Source organism: Pongo abelii, chromosome 15 (genome assembly GCF_028885655.2).
Source record: "Pongo abelii isolate AG06213 chromosome 15, NHGRI_mPonAbe1-v2.0_pri, whole genome shotgun sequence".
Taxonomy (NCBI): Eukaryota; Metazoa; Chordata; class Mammalia; order Primates; family Hominidae; genus Pongo; species Pongo abelii.
In genome coordinates, this window is record NC_072000.2 from 56,070,493 (window position 1) to 56,092,871 (window position 22,379).

At 42.6% G+C, this 22,379-nt stretch overlaps 1 protein-coding gene across 2 annotated transcripts in view; it reads right to left on the reverse strand.

Annotated features, from left to right (window-relative positions):
• The window catches only part of NID2 (nidogen 2), a 70,421-nt gene extending 65,951 nt beyond the window's left edge, over positions 1–4,470 (reverse strand). For both annotated transcript variants that reach the window (XM_002824740.6, XM_063715844.1), the window contains exons 1-2: positions 3,443–4,470; positions 2,441–2,746 (exon numbers count right to left, since the gene is read on the reverse strand). In XM_002824740.6, coding sequence (XP_002824786.4) covers positions 2,441–2,746; positions 3,443–3,670 — 534 coding nt within the window. In that variant the 5' untranslated portion in view covers positions 3,671–4,470. The remainder of the gene's footprint in view (positions 1–2,440; positions 2,747–3,442) is intronic.
• Positions 4,471–22,379: the final 17,909 nt, after the last annotated feature.

Genomic DNA, 22,379 nt, shown 5'->3' on the forward strand with positions numbered 1-22,379 from the left:
GCCCTTTCAACCTGACTTAAATTCCAGATAAACAAAACATTCCCCACACTACAGAGATCTATATAACTCGGCTGTCTCTAACCCCATCCCTAAAATGACAAAAACAAAACACTCCTCTTTCCCCACAAAAAGCACAGCTAAACATTAGTCCTCTACGTCTCCCATTGATAAGTATTTCAAAGGTCTACACCATAACTTTTTTGCTCTGTGAACTACCTATGAGGGTTCAAGAAATCTCAGATTAACTGAATTGACAAACACTATTTGTTCACATTTTTTTTCAGATACAATTACACCTTGACATTCCTGCAATATCAGGTGCAACATCTGGTCACACCCGACAGGAATATCCATGGAGAAAAAGGGCACCAACTGCAATTGTTTTTAATGGCAAAGACGCCATTGCTTTGAATCTTCCAGTTTCCAGTAACTTTGCAATATCAAGTTAGTAAGTCAAAATTTAAGAACACCATATAGAACTCAGTCCTTCAAGCAAATTAGATTACTGTTTGCCAAAGTCTATCTCCAAAGAACTATTAAAACAAGAACTCAAGTCCCAGAGCTCTTTAAAATATTGGAAGAACCTTCAATGTGGGTAATGGAAAGAACATCCCCTATCCAAACAGAATCCTCCTTTCTTAATGAAACATTCTGAAGCCAACTAGCACACGGTAATGTCTGCAGGTGGCTTTTAATTAGAAAAGTAAAAGAGAGATGGAATTTACACATCTCTTCTACCCTAAACCTCCCCCACCCCAGAAAAGGACCAGACAAAAGTTTTAATTCCAAAAACCTTGCATTTAAAGAGTCCTTATGCAACATAGAGAGTAACAGGATGGTTACCAGAGGCTGGGAAGGGCAGTAGGGGTCAGGGGAAGTTGGAGACAGTTAACGGGTACCAAAAAAAAAAAAAAATAGAAGGAATGAATAAGACCTACCATTTGATAGCAAAACAGGGTAACTATAACCTGTGATAACAGGTTATTATAGTCAATAATAACTTAATTGTACATTTTTAAATAACTAAGAGTGTAATTAGATTGTGTGTAGTACAAAGGATAAATGCTTAGGGGGATGGATACTCCATTCTCCAAGATGTGATTATTACATATTGCATGCCTGTATCAAAGCATCCCATGTACCCCAAAAATATATACACCTACTATGTACCCTCAAAAATTAAAAAATAAAGAGTCCTCATACAAAAGATATATGTCACAGCATCCTTACAAGATAAAGATCAGTGACATGGGCAAGCAACCTCACCTCTTACAGGGGGCATGTACCCTCCTTCTATAGTGAAGAAGCATTTCTGTAAGTTAAAATTGAGATGAATCATATGGTTTCAGCCCTTAGAGTATGGCATTTTAGATTCAGATCTAATTCCATAGAAGGAAGCCCTTACTTTCTTCAGGAATGAGGCAGTTCACCGTTTACCAAGCCACCCTGGCCCCACTCATATCCATTTGGAGGACTTCAAATGTTGATGACAAGACTAAAGACCAGGAGCCTGGGTTTTTTTACTTTCTGCAGGTAGAGACTGTAAAGCACATTGACAGCAGACTCCTATAAACTAAGAAACATGTGAACTGGTACCTGGAAGGAAATTAGGCAGAAGTTATCAAGAACTTTACCAAAAGTGCATCCTCTCTGACCTACCAGTTGCACTTCCTGGAATGTCAACTAAGAACATGTGCAAAGATTTAGCTTTTTAAAAAGTGATTCACGCTATTATTTATAATAATGAAAAACCAGAAAAAGCCTTAATGGCCCAATACTGGTTGAGTATACTGTGGTAAACCCACTGTATTATACAGGATAATAGCAGGATACAGTAGTATGCATCATTCTAAATGATGTAGAAATACATTTATTGACATTGAAACATATTTACAATACACTATTCTGTGAAAAAAGCAAGTTATAAAACAGTATGTGCAGTGTAAACTCATCATTGTTAATAGACAGCAATAAAGATATGCAGAAGAAAAAACTCTGAAAATGTACGCAGAAAAATGTTTATCAGTGGTGGGAAAATAAGTGGTTGTTTTCTGTTTTAAAATTATCTGTATTTTCTGATTTTTCCCCTTCAATGAACATATAATTAGAAATACTTGTATACTTAGAGATGGTTCTAAAAATAAGCAACCAAACAGTAAATTGCCTTATGTTCAAAGGGGCTCCCACATCTGCACTCCCGCTCTCATATCTGGTAGGCATTTTTTTCCTCAATGGAGTGACCACCTGCCAGGGCCTCAGAAGATGCCTAGAGACAATATCTTTCCTCACTTCCAAGCCACTCCAGCCCTGCTGCCTCCAACGTCAGGTTCAGCGCAAGAGTTGGCTCAGAAACAACTCCGAGCCAGTCCCTGGGTTGCTGCCCCAGAATTCAAGCCCATCCTTCAATTTCCTCAGCAGTCAAATATCCCTGGTCACTTACCTCTCCCGAGGGCAGCGCCCCGCGCTTGACCTCCTCGTAAGCGCCCACCTGCTTCCAGGTGGCCAGGAAGGCGTGGGTGGGGGTAAAGCGCGCAGAGCGCGGGAAGCCAGCGCGCACATAGCGGGCGGCCAGGCCCAGCACTGCGGGGGAAGTGTCCTCTCGGTACAGGACTCGGCCTCTGCCGTGGCTCGTGTCGATGTCGGCCAGAAAAGGGGCGATGGCCGGGAAGTCGGTGGGGAAATCATAGTCCACATACTGTGTTTCCCTGGGGAAGTCCTGAGTGGAGATGATGCCGTTGGTGCCCACCTGGGAGAGGAGAGGGACAAAAAGGTGACGGTCGCTCAAGCCCAAGGACGCTACCCTTTCGCGCAGGGAGGGAAGGGAACTGACTTAGGCAAAAAGCCTCTCCTTCCGCACCGGCTAGGGAGTCTGGATTCAGGGAAACAAGCGCAACTTTTGCGACTGTCCCAGCTCCGCGGTGCAGTAGGTCCAGGGGCCCTAAAACTCGTTCACGTATCTTCTCGCTCCTCTCACAACCCCGGAGCCCCATGTGCCCGGAGAGGAAGCCTCCAGATCTGAGGAGGGAACACCCCAGCTCCGCAGACGGGCACAGCCTTCTCGCTCCTCTCACAACCCCGGAGCCCCATGTGCCCGGAGAGGAAGCCTCCAGATCTGAGGAGGGAACACCCCAGCTCCGCAGACGGGCACAGCCGTCTCGCGGTCCTAACTGCAAAGCCCGCTGGCCGCCCTAGCAACGCCACCTTTTCTGCCTGGGACGCGTACGTGGCTGCGAACAATTCTTGCTCTCTCCTCCAGGTCATTCTTGCTCCCCTACAGCAGCGGGGCAGGCAGCTGCATCGCTCTCTGGCCGGGTCCCACCGCAAGAGTGCTGGGGGGCTCCGGGCGTGGGGTCTGTTTCCTCCCCTCTGGAGGCAGGGTTTCCGTGAGACTGACCCCAGGGAAGAAGCTGCGGGAAAAGTGCCAGGAGGGGGCTGAACTTACGTAGAGGTTGCTGAATCGGGCTTCGTAGAAGTGCAGGGGATTCGCCAGCTTCACCACGGCTGAGCTTTCGTCGTCGCCTTCCTGCAGGAGCTGGTCCCCCCACGACTCCCCGTGTGGGAAGAGCTCGTCTGGGTGCAGCGCCGCGGACCGCGACATTAGCAACGGCAGCAGCAGTAGCACTGGTAACGACGACAGCGCCGGCCGCCCGGCCACCCGGTCCTCCTCCATGCTCGCTCGGCCGTGCGCTTCCCCGCTACACAGCGCGTCCCGCCCCGGCCTCCAGCCCACTCTCCGCGCCGCGCCAGCCTCGAACCTGGATCTCCACGGGCGCCTGGGCGGGGCGGGACTCTAGGCCCACCCAGCAAGCTAATTGGCTGAGGTCCTCGGCTAGGGACCAATCACCGGCTCTGAGAAAGTTCGGCAGTGGCCACCACATCTGGTTCTCGTTAAGTTTTCTAAGGCAGCGGCCGCGGGAGCAGCGGGGCTGGCGGGGTAAAAGCTCATGGCCAGGGCTGCCTGGAGCTGCTCCTTCCACTCCGCCCCCAGGGAGCTCCCGGGTCATCCTCTCATCCGGGCTGCCCAGCGGCCCCGACGAGCCCCACCCCCGGGACCAAATGGCCCGCAAGGTCTGGGGCAACGGCGTTGCAGGAGATGAGCTCAGCGCAAAGGGGACCCCGCGGCGGCGAGTGCGGCTGCTGGCCTGCGCGCTGTGGCCCCAACAGGCTGGCAGGGCGCGGGCGGGTGGCGGGGTTGCGATATGAGCTTTGCTCCCTGCCCTGGGGTCCCGGGCGCTCCTGGCTCTGGAGGCCCGGCCATCGGTCCGAGAAGCAAAAGGACATTGTCGTGGTCCCCTCGGCCGCTTCGCTCCACCCAGAGACGCCCTGAGGAGAAGCGAGCCTTTGTACGAAGGCAGAGGGCTGACTCCTAAGTTCTGTCCCCCTCCCGAAGGCCGGCCGCTGGGAAAGACTTGGCCACCCTCTGGAAATACCTTCCCCCGGGAAAACCGCAGCAGAAAAGACCATGAAACACGACTGTGTGTGATCCGTTCCATTTGGGGAGAAGGATGAGGCATGCCGTTTGGTTACCAGGCAGAAAGGGGCGAGTCGCGGGGATGGGAAGACCCTGATCTCTTGCCCATTGCTGCGGCCGCCTTCGGAGATGCCCTCCCCCGCGGCCACGGAGGCGGTAACCTGAGCTGCTCCGCAGTACTGGAAACCGCACAACCTCGAAACCAGCTGCGCAGGAGAAGGGGAACCCCATCCACCATAAACATCCCCTCTGCGAAGCCTCAGGAGCCGGAGGAGATTTTATTACCATTTTTATTATCAAGAGCTTAAAATTTCCCAGATAGTCTGTTTTCTCTCCCAGGCCCCCCATGGGGTCCTTAAAAGCAAAGATATTTAAAAAGAACGAAAGAAAGAAAAAAACCAAAAAGCAAATCCTTGGAAATGCCTTAAAGGACTCTCCAAAGACACACTGCTCTTTGTAGGTGTTTATTCCTATGGGCCCACTGGACCAAAGGCTAAGAAACGTGAAGACATCAGACTGTGAGACTCATAGAGCAGACACAAAATGGACAACTGGCCCAAAGCAGTTTGCTTCCTCAGAGTGGAGAGTTGTATATTTGATGTTCCAAAAATATATTTATGCTTGCACATATATTTTCTCATTCTTTCTGGGGTCAGGTATTTTTATTTTACTGAGGATGAAATGAAGGTTCAAAGACAGATGACTTGCCCAACATCATCTGAGGTTACTCCCTGATATAAAACTACTGGCCCTCTGTAGTTTTACTTTATCTCTCGATTCAGCATAATAATAATAACTAACATTTATTTAGTGGTACTAAGCTACAAGCTTTGGGACAAGCAGACACTGAGATGGTCTCCAATGATCCCCATTTCCTGGTGTTCATTCCCCTGTATAATCCCTGCCCCGGGAGTGTGGACTGGCCTTGTGACTTCTAACAAACATAGTGTGGCAAGAGTGATGAGAAGAAGGCTAAATAAGATTGTGGCTTCTCCCTTGTTAGCTGACTTTCTCTCTCATTGATTTTGATGAAGCAAGCTGTTATGTCAGGGAGGCCCACATAGCAAGGAACTGAGGACGGCAGCCTCTGGCCAACAGTCAGCAAGGAACTGAATTCTGCCAACAACCATGTCAGTGAGCTTGGAAATGGATCCTTCCCCAGTTGGGTCTTGAGATGGTATCTCAGCACTGGCTGACATTTGATTGCAGCTTTGCAAGAGACCCTGAAGCAGAGGACCCAGCTAAGCCAGGTGCAGATTCCAGACCCACCAAAACTGAGAATTATAGTTTTGGTTAGATTATAATTATAGTTTTGGTGGGATTCCAGACCAACCAAAACTGAGAATTATAGCTTCAGCTTCAGAAGCTGAAGAGCTGTGTGTTGCTTTAAGCTATTACGTTTTGGGATAATTTGTTATGCAGCAATAGACATCTGGTAACAGGTAGTCGTTGTGTTAAGGAAACTAAAGCTTAGATGGGATTTTTAAAAAATCAGTTATTATCACATGGCTGATAAGTACCAGAGCTGAGATTTGAACCCAATTCTGTCTGATCTCTAAACCTCCACTCCTAACCACTAAATTATATTGCAGCAAGGCTCTTTGGAAAGTAGCTCTAGTCTATGTCTCTAAATTTATCTCCCGTCACAGCCACCCTGAAGTCTCACCTGAAGCTGAGACTTTAATTCTCAAATACAACATCCTCACAGGTAAGTCCTTTTACCTACAGTGAGATTTCTTGGTCAATTTCAAGCCAACACCTTCTCATCTTTAAGGCTTGAATCAAAACCCTCCTCCTTCAGGAATCTGGGAAAAGAAAAGAATTCCCCACATCTTTTGCAAAAATCTCATTAATAATCCATCCCATTTAGCTTACAATCAATAAATAACCATAACTATAATCAGTCAAGCAGCCCATGCCACTACTCTGCCTATTCTTCTGTTTCTTTACTTATCTAATAAAGTCACTTTCACTTTACTTTGTAGACTCACTCCAAATTCTTTCTTGCACCAGATCCAGGAGCCCTCTCTTAGGGTCTGGATCAGGAACCCTTTCCAGTAACACTACTGCCCCCTTTTGAGCTATGTATTCATCCTTGAAACTGCTTGCTATTGCCACAAGTAGCTATACATTAACCTAATAATGTCACACTGGACACTATCACTCATAGCCTATAGCTTAACAGTGCATAGCCAATCGGTGAGCAATGTTATTTCTGTAAACCAATGTGAATTCCTTACAAACAATTTCATATCGGCCTACTCCCTGTCCCCCTTTTCTGCCTGTAAAAAACCTGCTTGTAATAAAGGCAGCATGAAGCTCATATCCAGGGTTACTTGGGTCTAAGTCTTCCGGGCAACTGTCCTTACTTTGGCTCGAGTAAACGTTTTGTTATATTTTGCGCCTCTGTCTTTTCCTTTCAGGTGGACGAAGCTTTCCTGGAATCCACAGTCTGATTTAGAAGCCCTTTCTCCTTGCTTCCATGTGCCCTGTGCTTGCCGTGATCATATCTCCTATCACACATCTCTCCCATAATCCTGATCTCCACAAGCTTCCCTTACCACCATCACCACCACCACCACCACACCTGGAGGGCAGGGATTTGCCTTCTTCACTGTCTGCCACAATGCCTGCCTGGCTCATTCAAAGTGTAAGAAATGTTTGTTGAATGAGTGAAGACAAGCAAGCCAGCCTGGGACTAGGACCCATGTCTGCTGGCTCAGAACGCAACATTCTTTCCCCTACACCACCTTTCCTGCTAATCTGACCTGACTCTTGTAATCCTCTTTACCAGGCTGCCTAGCAACTCACCTACCACTGCTCTCCCATTTTTGTCATTCTTTCATTCATTCATCCATTCAACAACAATTTCCTGAAAGTATACCATGACAAACACAACTCTGCAAGAAATAAAGGAGTACAAAATGTGGCCCCTGACCTTAAAGAGCTCATGATCTGGTTGGGGAAACAGAGCATAAGAGGATGTCACTAGTTTTGAATCTGATGCAATCTGAGTACAAAGAAATAGTTCCAATAGAGAAGACGCTAAAACGAACAGTCTTGTTTTCCTGTCTGCATAAAGTGGCTGAATTCTCCCTGAAATAGGAGGCTTTGGACAGCTGTGCTTAAGAGGACATGCCTTTGAGCTTTTATTCTGATATTATTTTTAAAAGACTCTATGGCACCAAGAGTGGTTTCTCCTTTAAAATGTCATTTTGTGTCTTGGGGAAAAAGAAAAAAATCTGCCGTGGCTTTCACCAGTCAAAGTAAATACTGAAGAAATACTTTGCTTGTATCCACAGCTCTCTTTGCAAGAGTAGAATTTCCATGACCTGCCGGACTGGCAGAAGAGGCAGAGGCCCCTTTCAGGCAGGAGGCTGTAGAGGACGTCTGTAGCAGTTTTTACCCTTCTTGGATTGGATCCTCAGGTACATCAGAGCATTGCTTGAGAAGTAAGATTATTTAGATACAGGGCTTTTCATCAAGCCAAGGATGCTACCAGATGCCTTTCCAATAGACCTTAGCAAGAGTCTCCACAGTTACATATTTTTTGTGGTTATATTTTTGTTATAAATACCAAGACTTCAAGAATGATGATACTTCCTGTTATTTTAATCATGAGAATGGAAACACATTTGCTCCACAGTGTGGCAAATGGATGTTGGTATTTAAGAGCAAGTTCTATATATAGCACCAATGGGTGTGTGTACATGTTTGTATTGGAGGTGGGCTTGGCAGAAAATGTCCCAGTTCTTGTTGCACACAGTGATTCTTTGCATAATTTTACTATCCATTAAATTCCAGGGTGTGTGTGCTAGCACGTAGAGAAAATAGACTTGAACAAGTTAGTATGTCTTCACAGACTCAGGCTTAATTGAAAGTAGGTTAGGCCTAAGGAGAACCATGAAGTGAGAAAGTATTAAATTAAAATGTGCAATATGAAAAGACTGTTCAAGCTTTTGATATGAATCACTGCAGATGCAATTCTGCTGTGACATTTTTAAGCAGAGAGAGGGTTGGTGTGGCAGATTCTGTTGGAACCTCTCCCAACAGCTGTCCCCTCTTTTTTTTTTTTTTTTTTTTTTTGGTTTTAGAAACCCCATATTGTTCAGGTAAAGGGTGCAATAAGCCCGGGAATGATGGGTTGCTTCCTCAGCCCTGGCAGATGCCCTAAGATTGGTGGAAGCCAATCATGACTAAGCCTTTCACCCTTATAGTGATACAGTCTCCTGTAACTTCAACCCTTCCCTCCCTGTTGGCCTTTTCCCCTCTGCCTCTAAATCCCCTCTGCCCAGTCTTACCCATAAAAATAAAAAACAAATTTCCCTGCTTATTTGTTGCCTTAGTTTTATTTCTCTTACTTTCAAAAACTCTACTGGAAAGGAACTTATACTTCCTGCCTCCTTCTTTCCATTGCAGAAATAATCTTCCCAACCCCATCACTGAACTGCTCAGGGAAAGACCAACAGCAAAATCATATTACCAAATCCTAGAGGTAGCTGTTAGTTTTTATCTTACTGGGCCTTTTTGTTTCTGATCCTACTGACCACTCATTTCTAGAAATTCTCTACTCCCTTGACTTTTCCAGCCATTTTGTTGTAGTATCTCCTGTGAATTTCTCATGCTCTGCTTTCAATGTCTAAATATATGGCAGGACCATGGCCTACTGCTCTTCTCATGTCATGCTGTCCTGGAGTAACTTGACTCCTCTGATGGCCCAGCTTCCCACCTATATTCTAATGACTCTCAAATATATCCCCAGGCCTGAGCCTTCACTTAAGTTTAGAGCTAACATCCAGCTCCCTGCTGAACATCTCCCCGAGACAATACCTAAGCCTTCATCTAGCATAACTAGATTCAATACTCAGTATTTCTGAGTTTTCCATTTTAGTCCATGGCAACAATATTTGCCCTTTCTCGATTACCGTTGGCCTGTCTCAGGTCCTCACCAACTCTCACCTGCTAGCTTTTGTGGCAGAAATGATAGGTTCACTTCTTGAACCCTTACTTCCAACCTCCTTCTCCCTGGCCCCCATCACTATAGAAGTAAGATTATTACTTTCTCAGTCTCTCTTGCCGCCAACGGTGGCCATTTGGTATAGTCCTGATCTAACTTCCAGACATCTCATCAAAGTCTGGGGGTTTCTGGAAAGGTTTTGTGTTGGTGATTAAAGGGAATAGTTGTATCTTTTCCCATTCTTGCTACCTTAAACACGGAGGTGATGTTTTGAGCTTGGCCAGCCATCTTCTCTCTGTGAGGTACAACAATGAGGACAAAAGCATGGCCAAGCAAAAACAGAGGGGAGCTGAGTATCTAAGCCAGTCAGTACCTGCCATCACCAGATTCCTTGGCATGTGAGCAAACAGATCCCTATATGCTGAGTCCACTGTTGCATGCAGCAGCACCCACTCCTCATGATTGAGCCTTTCCCCCAATTCTTTCTCTACATATGTCTAAAAATACATCTGACCACCACACGTTCCTTTCATGGATCTCCCTCACCTCTGGGGAAAGCTAAAGCTGTCCAGCAGGGAAAGCCCTTTGTAGCTTGGCTTCTGTCTGTCACCTTCTGCCCTTTCCCACATTATACCTTAGCAATGATGAGCTACTTCTAGGTCACCACCCACACAAGTGGCTGGACCCTGGTGGGCCTCTGCAAAGGCTGTTCCTTGCCTGGAACACACGTCCCATCTTCTGATGATCTCTCATTCCCTTCAGTACTCAGTTCAGACATCACATCACATTGGCAGTTCCAGCTTCCACAGAGAACGTCTCCCCCAGCGCATGCACAACACCCGGGCACACCCCTGTCCGAGCTCCTCATTTATGTGGCTGAAATGGTCTGTTTATGTCTGTCCCCTCCACTGTCTTCAAGGGTAGTTTTCATGGAATGATACATTATTTACTTCTTTTTTCCTTATGCCCTCTTATCTACTCAGTTTCTCTATTTCAGACTGTTTTTACCATGAGCACAGGAAAAGAGAAGGGCCTTAGAAATGCCCTGAGACTTGATAGTCCCACACAGTCACTGGAATGTGAGCCACCCCTTGAGGATAGGACTGTATCTTCCCCATTCTCCATCTCATGGGTTTAGCACAGTGCCTATCTGTTACAGAAGGGCTGTTCAGTAAACCTTTGGTGATTCGAATTAGGGAAAAAGTCCTCTAAAGAAATCTTTCGTAACTCCTATACTTATTTCCTGAATAACCCACTCCCTGATTCTTCACATATTTGTTACATTTTGGATTGTTGCAGAAAAAGGGGGATTAGATCGTTCAGCTTTTTTGTTAGCAGAGAGATACCTTCCCTGCTAATTATGTTTGAAAATGTTATTGCTAATGGCATTATTTTCCTCCAGAAAGAATAGTGCAGAAAGGCCAGTATTGCTGTCTCCCCTCTTGTAACTCCTACTGAAAGAACAGGCTGAATAATATAATTTAGCACTTCATAATATAACATGGATATCCATCTTCTTCACGAAGACTTCTCTTCCCACCCAGACTGTAGTTCCTCAAAGGTACTACTTTTCACTTCCTTTAAGACTCCAATAGCTACTTTATACAATGTTGAATAAATAAGGGCTGGTCAACTTCTAATGAGTTGGGTGACTGCCCAAGAGTGACGCCAGTTATGTGCTGTCTCCATTGGGTAGTGGCCACCGCTGAGTTTCCAGAGGCTGTTGTCCTTGGCTTCTTCTGTGCTTCTTTCCTAGACATGCTTTGCTTCTTACGAAATGGTGTCACCTCATTTCTGTTGCATGTGACCTGCTGGCCACTGTCACCTCCTCTGGAAGTTGATGCATGAGTCAGAACAATGTGAATGAAGCCAATAATAATAATAGCAAGCCTTAATTGAACTTTTTTTTTTTTCTTTTATTATTATTATTATTATACTTTAGGTTTTATGGTACATGTGCGCAATGTGCAGGTAAGTTACATATGTATACATGTGCCATGCTGGTGCGCTGCACCCACCAACTCGTCATCTAGCATTAGGTATATCTCCCAATGCTATCCCTCCCCCCTCCCCCCACCCCACAACAGTCCCCAGAGTGTGATGTTCCCCTTCCTGTGTCCATGTGTTCTCATTGTTCAATTCCCACCTATGAGTGAGAATATGCGGTGTTTGGTTTTTTGTTCTTGCGATAGTTTACTGAGAATAATGATTTCCAATTTCATCCATGTCCCTACAAAGGATGTGAACTCATCATTTTTTATGGCTGCATAGTATTCCATGGTGTATATGTGCCACATTTTCTTGATCCAGTCTATCATTGTTGGACATTTGGGTTGGTTCCAAGTCTTTGCTATTGTGAATAATGCCGCAATAAACATACGTGTGCATGTGTCTTTATAGCAGCATGATTTATAGTCCTTTGGGTATATACCCAGTAATGGGATGGCTGGGTCGAATGGAATTTCTAGTTCTAGATCCCTGAGGAATCGCCACACTGACTTCCACAAGGGTTGAACTAGTTTACAGTCCCACCAACAGTGTAAAAGTGTTCCTATTTCTCCACATCCTCTCCAGCACCTGTTGTTTCCTGACTTTTTCATGATTGCCATTCTAACTGGTGTGAGATGGTATCTCATTGTGGTTTTGATTTGCATTTCTCTGATGGCCAGTGATGGTGAGCATTTTTTCATGTGTTTTTTGGCTGCATAAATGTCTTCTTTTGAGAAGTGTCTGTTCATGTCCTTTGCCCACTTTTTGATGGGGTTGTTTGTTTTTTTCTTGTAAATTTGTTGGAGTTCATTGTAGATTCTGGATATTAGCCCTTTGTCAGATGAGTAGGTTGCGAAAATTTTCTCCCATTTTGTAGGTTGCCTGTTCACTCTGATGGTAGTTTCTTTTGCTGTGCAGAAGCTCTTGAGTTTAATTAGATCCCATTTGTCAATTTTGGCTTTTGTTGCCATTGCTTTTGGTGTTTTAGACATGAAGTCCTTGCCCATGCCTATGTCCTGAATGGTAATGCCTAGGTTTTCTTCTAGGGTTTTTATGGTTTTAGGTCTAACATTTAAGTCTTTAATCCATCTTGAATTGATTTTTGTATAAGGTGTAAGGAAGGGATCCAGTTTCAGCTTTCTACATATGGCTAGCCAGTTTTCCCAGAACCATTTATTAAATAGGGAATCCTTTCCCCATTTCTTGTTTTTGTCAGAACTTTTATAATGTAGTGTGCTCTGGTTAAGCACTGTGCATGCAATATGTGCAACATTTAATTCACCCAAGGAACATGCCCAGTTTGCAGATAAGGAAACTAAGCTGAGGGGGATTAAGTAACTTGATCAAGGACCAAGCCAGTGAAAATGGAAGGCAGAATTCAAACCCAGGAGGTCAGCCGAGCGTGGTGGCTCACTCCTATAAACCCAGCACTGGGGGAGGCCAACGCAGGAGGATTGCTTGAGCCTAGGAGTTCAAGGCCAGCTTGGACAACACAGTGAGAACCCGTCTCTATACCACACACAAAAAAGCAAAGCCACAAGGTTTGATTCTAGAACCCAAGCTCTTAACCACTTAAAACTATAGAGCTGAGGTTCTGATCGACCAGTTACCTTACTTAGTAACATGGTCCTAGACTATACATCTAAATCTGCCAATCTGATGAAAGAGTTCTGTCTAGTATTCTCTATCATTTATAAAGCTGGAATTGTATTGTCTGTATTGAATACCATCTCATAAATGCCAGAAAATTATAAATATCTAAAATTTTTATAGGAAGCATGACCTCATACCCTTAAGGAGCTTGCAATCTAGATTTGGAGATAATAATAGCTATAATTTATTGAGTATTTATTATGCAGTAGACCCTATAATATATTATTTGCAATCCTTACAACAACCTACAAGATAAGGAAAATGAGATTCTGAGAATTTAAGTGACTTGCTCCGGCTATAACAACTAGTACTAGCTGAAGTAGGATATGAATGGCCCCAAGGGGTCACTCACACATAAACATAGTTATGCTTCATTAATCTGATACAGAAACCCGGTTAATTAGCCATTCAGAATGATTGTGATATCCAAAATGAATCAGAAATCCTCCAAGTATGAACATCAGAAATTACAACAATAACAAATAAATGAAGAGAAATGTGAAGACTACAAAATCACCCCAGTCTTTGATTCCATTGACATAGGTAGACCTCCAAAAAATAGAATGTTCATATCAGACACAAAGATTAATAGATAAAGATACTCCAGGAGTTGCAAGGGTGCATTTCCACTGCCAAAGTAAGGTGGAAAAAGAGCCCCCTCCTCTGTGCTGATGCCATGGTTTTACTACCAAGAAGCCTAAGCAAACATCAGAAACAGCTGTGGTTCTCAACCATAGCTGCAGATCAGAATCACCTGGGGAAGTTTTTAAACTCTCAAAGCCCAGACAATACCCCAGACCAATTAATTAAGAATTCCAGGGGTGTGACTCAGGCATCAGTAGATTTTAAAGTTCCCCAGGTGATTCAAAGTGTAGCCAAGGTTGGGATCAACTGTTCTCTAGACACCTTATAAATGGGTTTTTCTTTGGTACTGATTGGTTGAACCTACTTTCAATATTTTTTCAAGATAAAATGGTCTTTATGTGGCAAAGCAGTGACATTTAAACAAGTTCCTTAAGAGTCAGAATGATTCAGTACTTTTGTCGGGGGAAAAATATGATCTCACCAACTCTGTGGTCCACATCTGTGAGGAAGTAGAATGATCCCTGGCTTGGCCCTACTTCTAGGGAAGTAGAAGGAAAAAGCAAGGCTCCTAAGTTTTCCCAATAATGTGTCGACTCTGCTATTGTACATCTGTGGCCTACGGTGCTTCCTGTGAACCACACTAAATATTGCTATATCAGGCACCAAGCAGAGAATTTGGCCAGGAATTAACCACAACCCAGCCCTTAACAATGGTTTCCTGGACACACCTGATAGTTGAGACACAGCCTAAGGGACATACCATTTCTCTATATTCCTTCTCTGTATTAAGTGAAATCATGAGAAAATAATTTACTTGGATTGTGTTATTTTACCACTCCCAAAAATACCTTGACTGAGTCAGGATTTAATTTTATAGTTTCAACTTTTTCTTTTAGGAGATGGGGTCTCGCTATGTTGTCCAGGCTGTTCTGAACTCCTGGGCTCAAGTAAATCTCCTACCTCAGCCTCCTGAGTAGTGCTTTCAACTTTTATAGAAGGTCTTTATGAGAAAAATCAACTTGACATACATTTCAGTCCATTCTTGTAAAGCTATACTCAAAGACATTGTCTACTATTTCAATAAATTTTCTCATATAAGGTTTGCAAGAAAAATGCCTCCTAAAATATGGGACCAGGACTAAGTGGATTTGCAGTCAGACTGGGTGCTGCTTTAATTAGACTTTGAGTCACTGTATAACGCCATATAGGTCACTTGGTGCCAGCCACAAAACCTGAGTTTAATCCAGCATGGATTTCATTTTAGAAAAGTATTTTGATATTAGTTCTTCAATTTTATTGTGCTGAACACCAAATGCATCAGTCTTCCCACAAACCCAGTCTTCCTCCCGCCTTCCAGTGCAGCCCAATGTACCACTATTTCCCCTGACAGCCAAGCTGGAATTAGCCATTTGACTCCCCACTTTCCATCTCATTGACATCCAGTTACTTGACATCCACAAATCATAAATTCACAGAGATCAAGATTTTGTCTATTTTATCCCCCAATATATTTCCAGCCCCTAGCACAATACCTGACTCCCGGTAAATGTTCAATAAACATTTGCGGAAGAAATGAAGTTCATAGATTTACTTCCTGCAGAGTGTCTTGCCTGCTTCTCACTCTCACTGCCAAAATACAGGCAGGTCTCACCACCTTTGCTCTCATGATATGACACTCATTGGTCCACTGCATTCCAACCCATCCCTGCTTCAGTCCACACACTCCAGACTCTCCGAGGTCAGCTGCTGCTCATTACGCCTTCTAAAATTCCTGAATATGCCCTTTCCTTGCTCAAAGGCACCCTTTGACCTAGAATTCAAGATAAGTGTTTGATATTATTCTCATGTCTGTTTCCAATAATCACTACTTGGAAAGAAAAATGGGAGCAAAGGCCAGATCATGGCAGCTATGAAGGAAGAACTGGGAGAGGGTCAGGATGGGGACAAATCCCCTCTGTACCTTTCAGGTCATGGGAATGAAAGGAGGTCATGTATATGAAAGCAAGTTAAAACAGCAGAGAGCAATGAATAGGGATGTTCTATTTGTTAGTAATCGATGTCCATGAAGATAACCCCCAGTCATTCAAAAAAAATGCGAAGTATTTCAGCCTGTCAGATAAACAGCTGTCTCATAGGTTTAGGTTCATAATCTCCCTAGATTAGAACAATCTTTACATTTGTAGAGGAGTTCGTGGTTTACAATGCAGGACTTACAGGCATCATGTCATGTAACTCATTCCAACACCCTTAAGAGATAGGCATTAATATCTTTGTGGGGCAATACCTTATATAATTTTCACGGTGGAATTTTGATTGTGAACATATTCTTTACTTCTGTGTTATCTTTACCTAAAACCTTGGACTTTACCTAAAACCTTGAAGTTAGGTGCCTTGGTCTCTCCACCACAGCTGTCTCTTCTCTTCAGCACCATCCATTGCTGTAAGTACTTCTGGAGTAATCATTCACTGTGCACTATCAGTAGTAGTATTAGTAGTAACAGTAGTAGTAGTTGTGGTGGTAACATATAACATTTATCAAATGTTTCATGGCCCAGGCATGCATCCATTATTTCATTTAATCCTGCTAGCAACTCTCTGGGGAGAATAGTATTATCCCACTTTATATGTATGAGCTCAGAGAAAGAAACTGGGCTGGATCACACAGCTGCTAAGTAGTGAGACTGAGATTTGAACCTGAGTAGGCTGACTCAAAACCTGAGTACTTAACATCATTATGCCATATGCTCTAGAACCTTAGGAACATCTCCACCTTTCTAAATTGTCATTTAAAGGTTTCATTTGCAAAAAATTAGCTGAGCATGGTGGTACATGCCTGTAGTCCCAGCTACTTGGGAGGTGGAGAAGGGAAGATCGCTTGAGCCCAGGAGTTTTAGGCTACAGTGAGCTTTGATTGCACCACTGCATTCCAGCCTGGGCCACAGAGTGAGACCTTGTCTCAAGAAAAGAAAAAAATACAAGTGTTATTTGTCTCCTCTTGCCATTTCTTTAATTTTTATTCTGTATATTGAATAAACAGGTACATTTATCAGTTGACTCAGAAAGAATCCTGAGCATTAGGTATCCTTGGGCATCATTATGGATTTGGCCTAAATGTGTTTCTTACATTTTCTCCCTTATTTCACAGACTCATAGCTTTTTAGTACTGGAAGGAGCCTGAGAAATACTGTAGTCTAATCTCCACATTTTTGTGTGACAAAACTCTGACTCAGTAAGATTCAGTCACTCGTTCAAGCGTCACAGCACCAGTAGGAAGAAAACCAGATATCTGGTGTCACAGGCTAGTGGTCAGTGAGCCAGAGTTCCAGCCCTTTCTGTTGCACTTTAAGCCAGGAATGAACAGAGGAGAGGAGAGAAGAACACCTACTGTCAGATCAGTGCAAAGCACTTGTGATGCATTCTTTCTGAGCTCTCTGGCTATTATCTCTTCAAACATAAAGTATATAGGAAGGGCTTAATAGACCCTTGTTCAGTTGACTTAGATGTGGGAGCATTAACTTAAGAGCTGGAATTGAAAAGACCTTCTTTTAGCTCCTATTTGAAGCATCTGGTGGCCACAGTAAACAGAATAACAGATAGATTCATAAAAGCAGAAAGCCAGCTTCTCACTGTTCTTTTCTGGCAGGAGGGAAAAGTTGGTCTATTACAAGAAGGGGAATAAAACAATAAAAAGGCACTTGGGGGAGGGCCCTTCCATCAGCTTAGACTCTCAGGGTGCTGTTCTGTGAAGTGGTCACTTCATTAAAAACATCTGGTGTACCACAGCCGTTACTTACAGTGCGATTTTAAAGACTTATTTACACAGGACAGTCTGATTCAGCCTCTCCTATTTACAAACCCAAATTTGTCAGACCTGAATCATTAATAAGCCACATAAATAGAGTCAGTCTCTTTTTTAGGTTCAGCTGGAAAATGGACTTGACAAAGCGAAGCTCAGCTTTCCAGCCCCGGGCTCAGAAGATTCTGTTGTGTTGTTATTTTTGTGTGTGTGTGTTTTCTTTCTCCTCCTCTTTCTTTTCCTCTTTGGTTTTGTTTTGTTTTTACTGCTGCAAGGTAAAATATAATTGGGAACAGGGTGGCTATTTTGCCAAATCCGATGCTAACTGCTAAAGAGCTGATTCTCATGCTGTCCATGAGCGTTGCAGTTTACCTTGTGGAGCCTAAGCATTAGGGTCCCCAAACTGGAAGAGGAGAGAGACCCTGGTTCTGCCCTTCAAGTGCCTTTTTAATTCATAGTTTTGATAGAAGGAAGAGGAGCTTGAGGAATTTAAGGGAAACATGATGAATCCATCCTTCGGGTATGGAAATGTAGCCCTCACCTGTGAAGGAGGAGTGTCTGGTGTTCAAGCCTTGATGGACACCATCCACCACCCTCTGTCATGCATGGTGAGTAACTGAGCGTGACTTCCACTACACACAGTTTGCATTTATATAGAGAGCTTCCAAGCTATGGTTCCGAACTCCCAATCTTTCCTCAAATAGCAAGAATATCAGAGTTAATTTACACTTGGCAACCACCCTTGTCAATTTAAAAGCAGTTTCTCCCAACTCTATCCAGAAAATTTACAGGATGAATCAAGACTTGTGGAGACATTTTTTAAAAATAAAACATTAATTAAATTTTTCTTCCAATGGCATGTTTTTTAATTTTGTTTTTAGATTTATATATATTAAAATTCATTTTTTTGGTGTACAATTCTATGAGTCTTTACAAATACTTAGAGATGCATAATGAACCCCACAATCAAGATACAGAATGGCTCTGTGAACCTAAAACATTCACCAGTACTTCTGCTTTCCTCACTCCACCCTAATCCCTGGCTGCCACTAATCTATGTGGTCTCCAACCCTATAGTGGTGCATTTTTCAGAATGTCAAATACATAGAATCAAATAGCTTTTTGAATTCCTTTTTTTTGTTCTTCACTCTGACACCCACGCTGGAATGCAGTGGAGTGATCATGAGCTCAAGCGATCCTCCTGCCTCAGCCTCCCATATAACTGGGACCACAGGCCTGTGCCACCACACCGAGCTAATTTTTATATTTTTTGTAGAGACAGGGCCTCCCCATGTTGCCCAGGTTGGTCTCAAACTCCTGGGTCAAGCTATTCTCCCACCTCAGCCTCCCCAAGTGTTGGGATCACAGGAGTGAGCCACGGTGCCTGGACACTTGGTCCTTTTTAGTGTTGAGCAGTATTCCATTTTATGGGTGTACCACAGTTTGTTTATCCATTCACTGGTTGAAGGACATTGAACTGTTTTCCAGATGTTAGTGCTTATGAATAAATCAGCTACAAACATTCATGTACAGAATTTCGTGTGAAGATAAGTTTTTCTTTCACTTTTTCTAGGATTGGGATTGCTGGGTCATATGCTAAGTGTATGTTTAACTTTTAAAGAAACTGCCAAGCTGTTTTCCAGAGTGGCTGTGCAATTTTACATTCCCATCAGCAATGCGTAAATGGTCTGGTTTCTCCACATCCTCTCCAGCATTTGGTTGTCACTATGTTTTACTTTTAGACATAATGATCCATGTGTAGTGGTATCTCATTGTGGTTTTAATTTGCATTTCTCTAATTATTAATGATTTTGAGCATCTTTTCATATGATTATTTGCTGTGGATTCAAAGTTTTTAAGTAGTCTTTATTTCAAACATGATATATGCTTATTAAAAATTGAAATACTACAGAAATGTTATATAGAACACAAAAGTTTCCTATATTAGTTTCTAGATATAGCCACCGTTAACAACTACTTCATGTATATTCCTCCATATTTTTCCATGTATATGCTAATATTTATTATTTATAAAAGTATTTGTTTTTGCAAAAATGGTGGTATTTTATATGTACTGCATGGGAACATACTTTTATCACTTAACAATAATCTTGTATAGCTTTCCATATCTGTATATTTAGATTAACACCCATTTTTTCTGATGACTTTATAGTATAAGCTATCTTGGAGATATTGTGCGTTTGGTTCCAGACCACGGCAATAAAATGAATACTGCAATAAAGCAAGTTACACAATTTTTTTGGTTTCCTAGTACATATAAAAGTTATGTTTACACTATAATGCAGTGTATTAAGTGTGCAATAGCATTATGTCTGAAAAACAATGTACGTAACTTAAAAATACTTTATTGCTGAAAAATACTAATAGCCATCAGAGACTTCAGTGAGTTGTATCTTTTTGCTGGGGGGAGGGTCTTACCTCCATGGGCTGCTGACTAATCAAGGTGATGGCTCCTGAAGGTTAGAGTAGGTGTGGCAATTTCTTAAAATATGACAACAATGAAGTTTGCCACATTGATTGACTTTTCCTTTCACAAAAGGAAGCTTGCGATGCTGTTTGATAGCATTTTACCCACATTAGAATGTCTTTCAAAATTGCAATCTGTCCTCTCAAACCCTGCTGCTGATTTATCAACTAAGTTAGTGGACTATTTTAACTCCTTTTTCAATGATATTCACAGCACCTTCACCAGGATCAGATTCCATCTCAAGAAACTACTTTCTTTGCTCATCCATAAGAAGTAACTTCTCATTCACTGAAGTTTTATCATGAGGTTGCAGCAATTCAGTCACATCTTTGGGCTCCCTTTCTAATTCTAGTTCTCTTACTATTTCTACCACATCTGCAGCTCCTTCCTCCACTGAAGTCTTGAGCTCTTTAAAGTCATCCATGAGGGCTGGAATCAACTTCTTCCAAACTCCTGTTAATGTTGATATTTTGACCTTCTTCCATGAATCACGAACATTCTTAATGGCATCTAAAATGGTGAATACTTTCCAGAAGATTTTAAGTTTACTTTCCCAGATCCATCAGAGGAATCACTATATATAGCAGCTATAGCCTTAGGAAATGTATTTCTTAAATAATAAGACTTGAAAGTCAAAATTTCTCCTTGATCTATGGGCTGTAGAATGGCTACTGTGTTAGCAGGCATGAAAACAACATTCATTTCCTTGTACATCTTCATCAGAGCTCTTGGGTGACTAGGTTCCTTGTCAATGAGCAGTAATATTTTGAAACAAATCTTTTTTCTGAGCAGTAGGTCTCAACAGTAGGCTTAAAATATTCAGTAAACCATGTTGTAAACAGATGTGCTGTCACCTAGGATTTGTTGTTCCACTTATAGCGCACAGGCAGAGTAAATTTAGCATAGCTCTTAAGAGCTCTAGGATTTGGAGAATGCTAAAGGAGCATTGGCTTCAACATAAAGTCACCAGCTGCACTGGCCCCTAACGAGAGAATCAGCCTGCCTTTGAAGCTTTGAAGTCAGGCATTGACTTCTCCTCACTAGCTAGGAAAGTCCTAGATGACATCTTCTTCCAATAGAAGGTTCTTTTGTCTACACTTAAAATCTATTGTTTAGTGTAGCCACCATCATCAATGATCTTAGCTAAATCTTTTGGATAACTTGCTGCAGCTTCCACATCAGCATTTGCTGCTTCACCTTGCACTTTTATGTTATAGGAACAGTTTCTTTCTTTAAACCTCATAAACTAATCTCTGCCAGCTTCCACCTTTTCTTTTGCAGCTTCCTCACCTCTCTCAGACTTCACAGAATTGAAGAGAGTTAGGATCTTTCTCTGGATTAGGTTTTGGCATAGGGGAATGTTGTAGCTGGTTTGACCTTATATTCAGATCACTATAACTTTCTCCATATGGACAATAAAGTTGTTTTGCATCCTTATCATTCATGTGTCCACTGGGGTAGCCTTTTCAATTTCTTTCAAGAACAATTCTTTGCATTCACAACGTGGCTGTTTGGCACAAAACATATAGCTTTCAGCCTATCTTGGCTTTTGACATGCCTTCCTCACTACACCATTTCTATCTTTTGATTTAAAGGGAGAGACACTTCCTTTCACCTGAACAATTAGAGGCCATTGTAGGGTTATTAATTGGCCTAATTACAATATACCTGTGCCCCAGGGAATAGGGAGTCCTGAGGAGAGGGAGAGAAACAGAAATGGCCTGTTGGTGGAGCAGTCAGAACATACACACATTTATCAATTAATTTCGCTGTCTTATATGTATGCAATTTGTGGAACCCCAAAACAATTACAGTAGTAACATCAAAGCTCACTGATCATAGACCACTATAACAGATATAACAAAAATGAAAAGGTTTGAAATATTGGTTGTTACCAAAATGTGACACAGAGATGCAAAATGAACATACGCTGTTGGAAAAAATGGCACAAATAGACTTGCCCGATGCAGGGTTGCAACAAACCTTCAATTTGTAAAAAACATAATATCTGCAGAGCTCAATAAAGTGAAGTGTAATAGAATGAGGTATGCCTGTATTCAGTTGTGTGCTTTATTCCATTGTCTATTGTATTTTCCAGTAGAACATAAATTTGCTGTTTTTTAAGTCAAACGTCACATTTTGACAATTCCATATGTTTCAGTGTAATAGCAGTTGTATTTCAAATATATTCCAGTACCACGTGAAGTGTACAAACTTGATGATGAAATTATGCATTGTACATATCCCAGGTTTGAGCTGAAAATTGTGTTGCAGCAATAAGGACTATTTTAGAAAAGTGTGATCAGTTGAATTCTGTGGAATTATGTGGAATTTACTGGAAGTAAGTTCCAGTTAATTTTATGTTAATATCTTAAGAAACTTGGAACATGAGTAGCTGCTTTATCATAAGAAATAGCAAGAATACCCAAAATTTATTGTC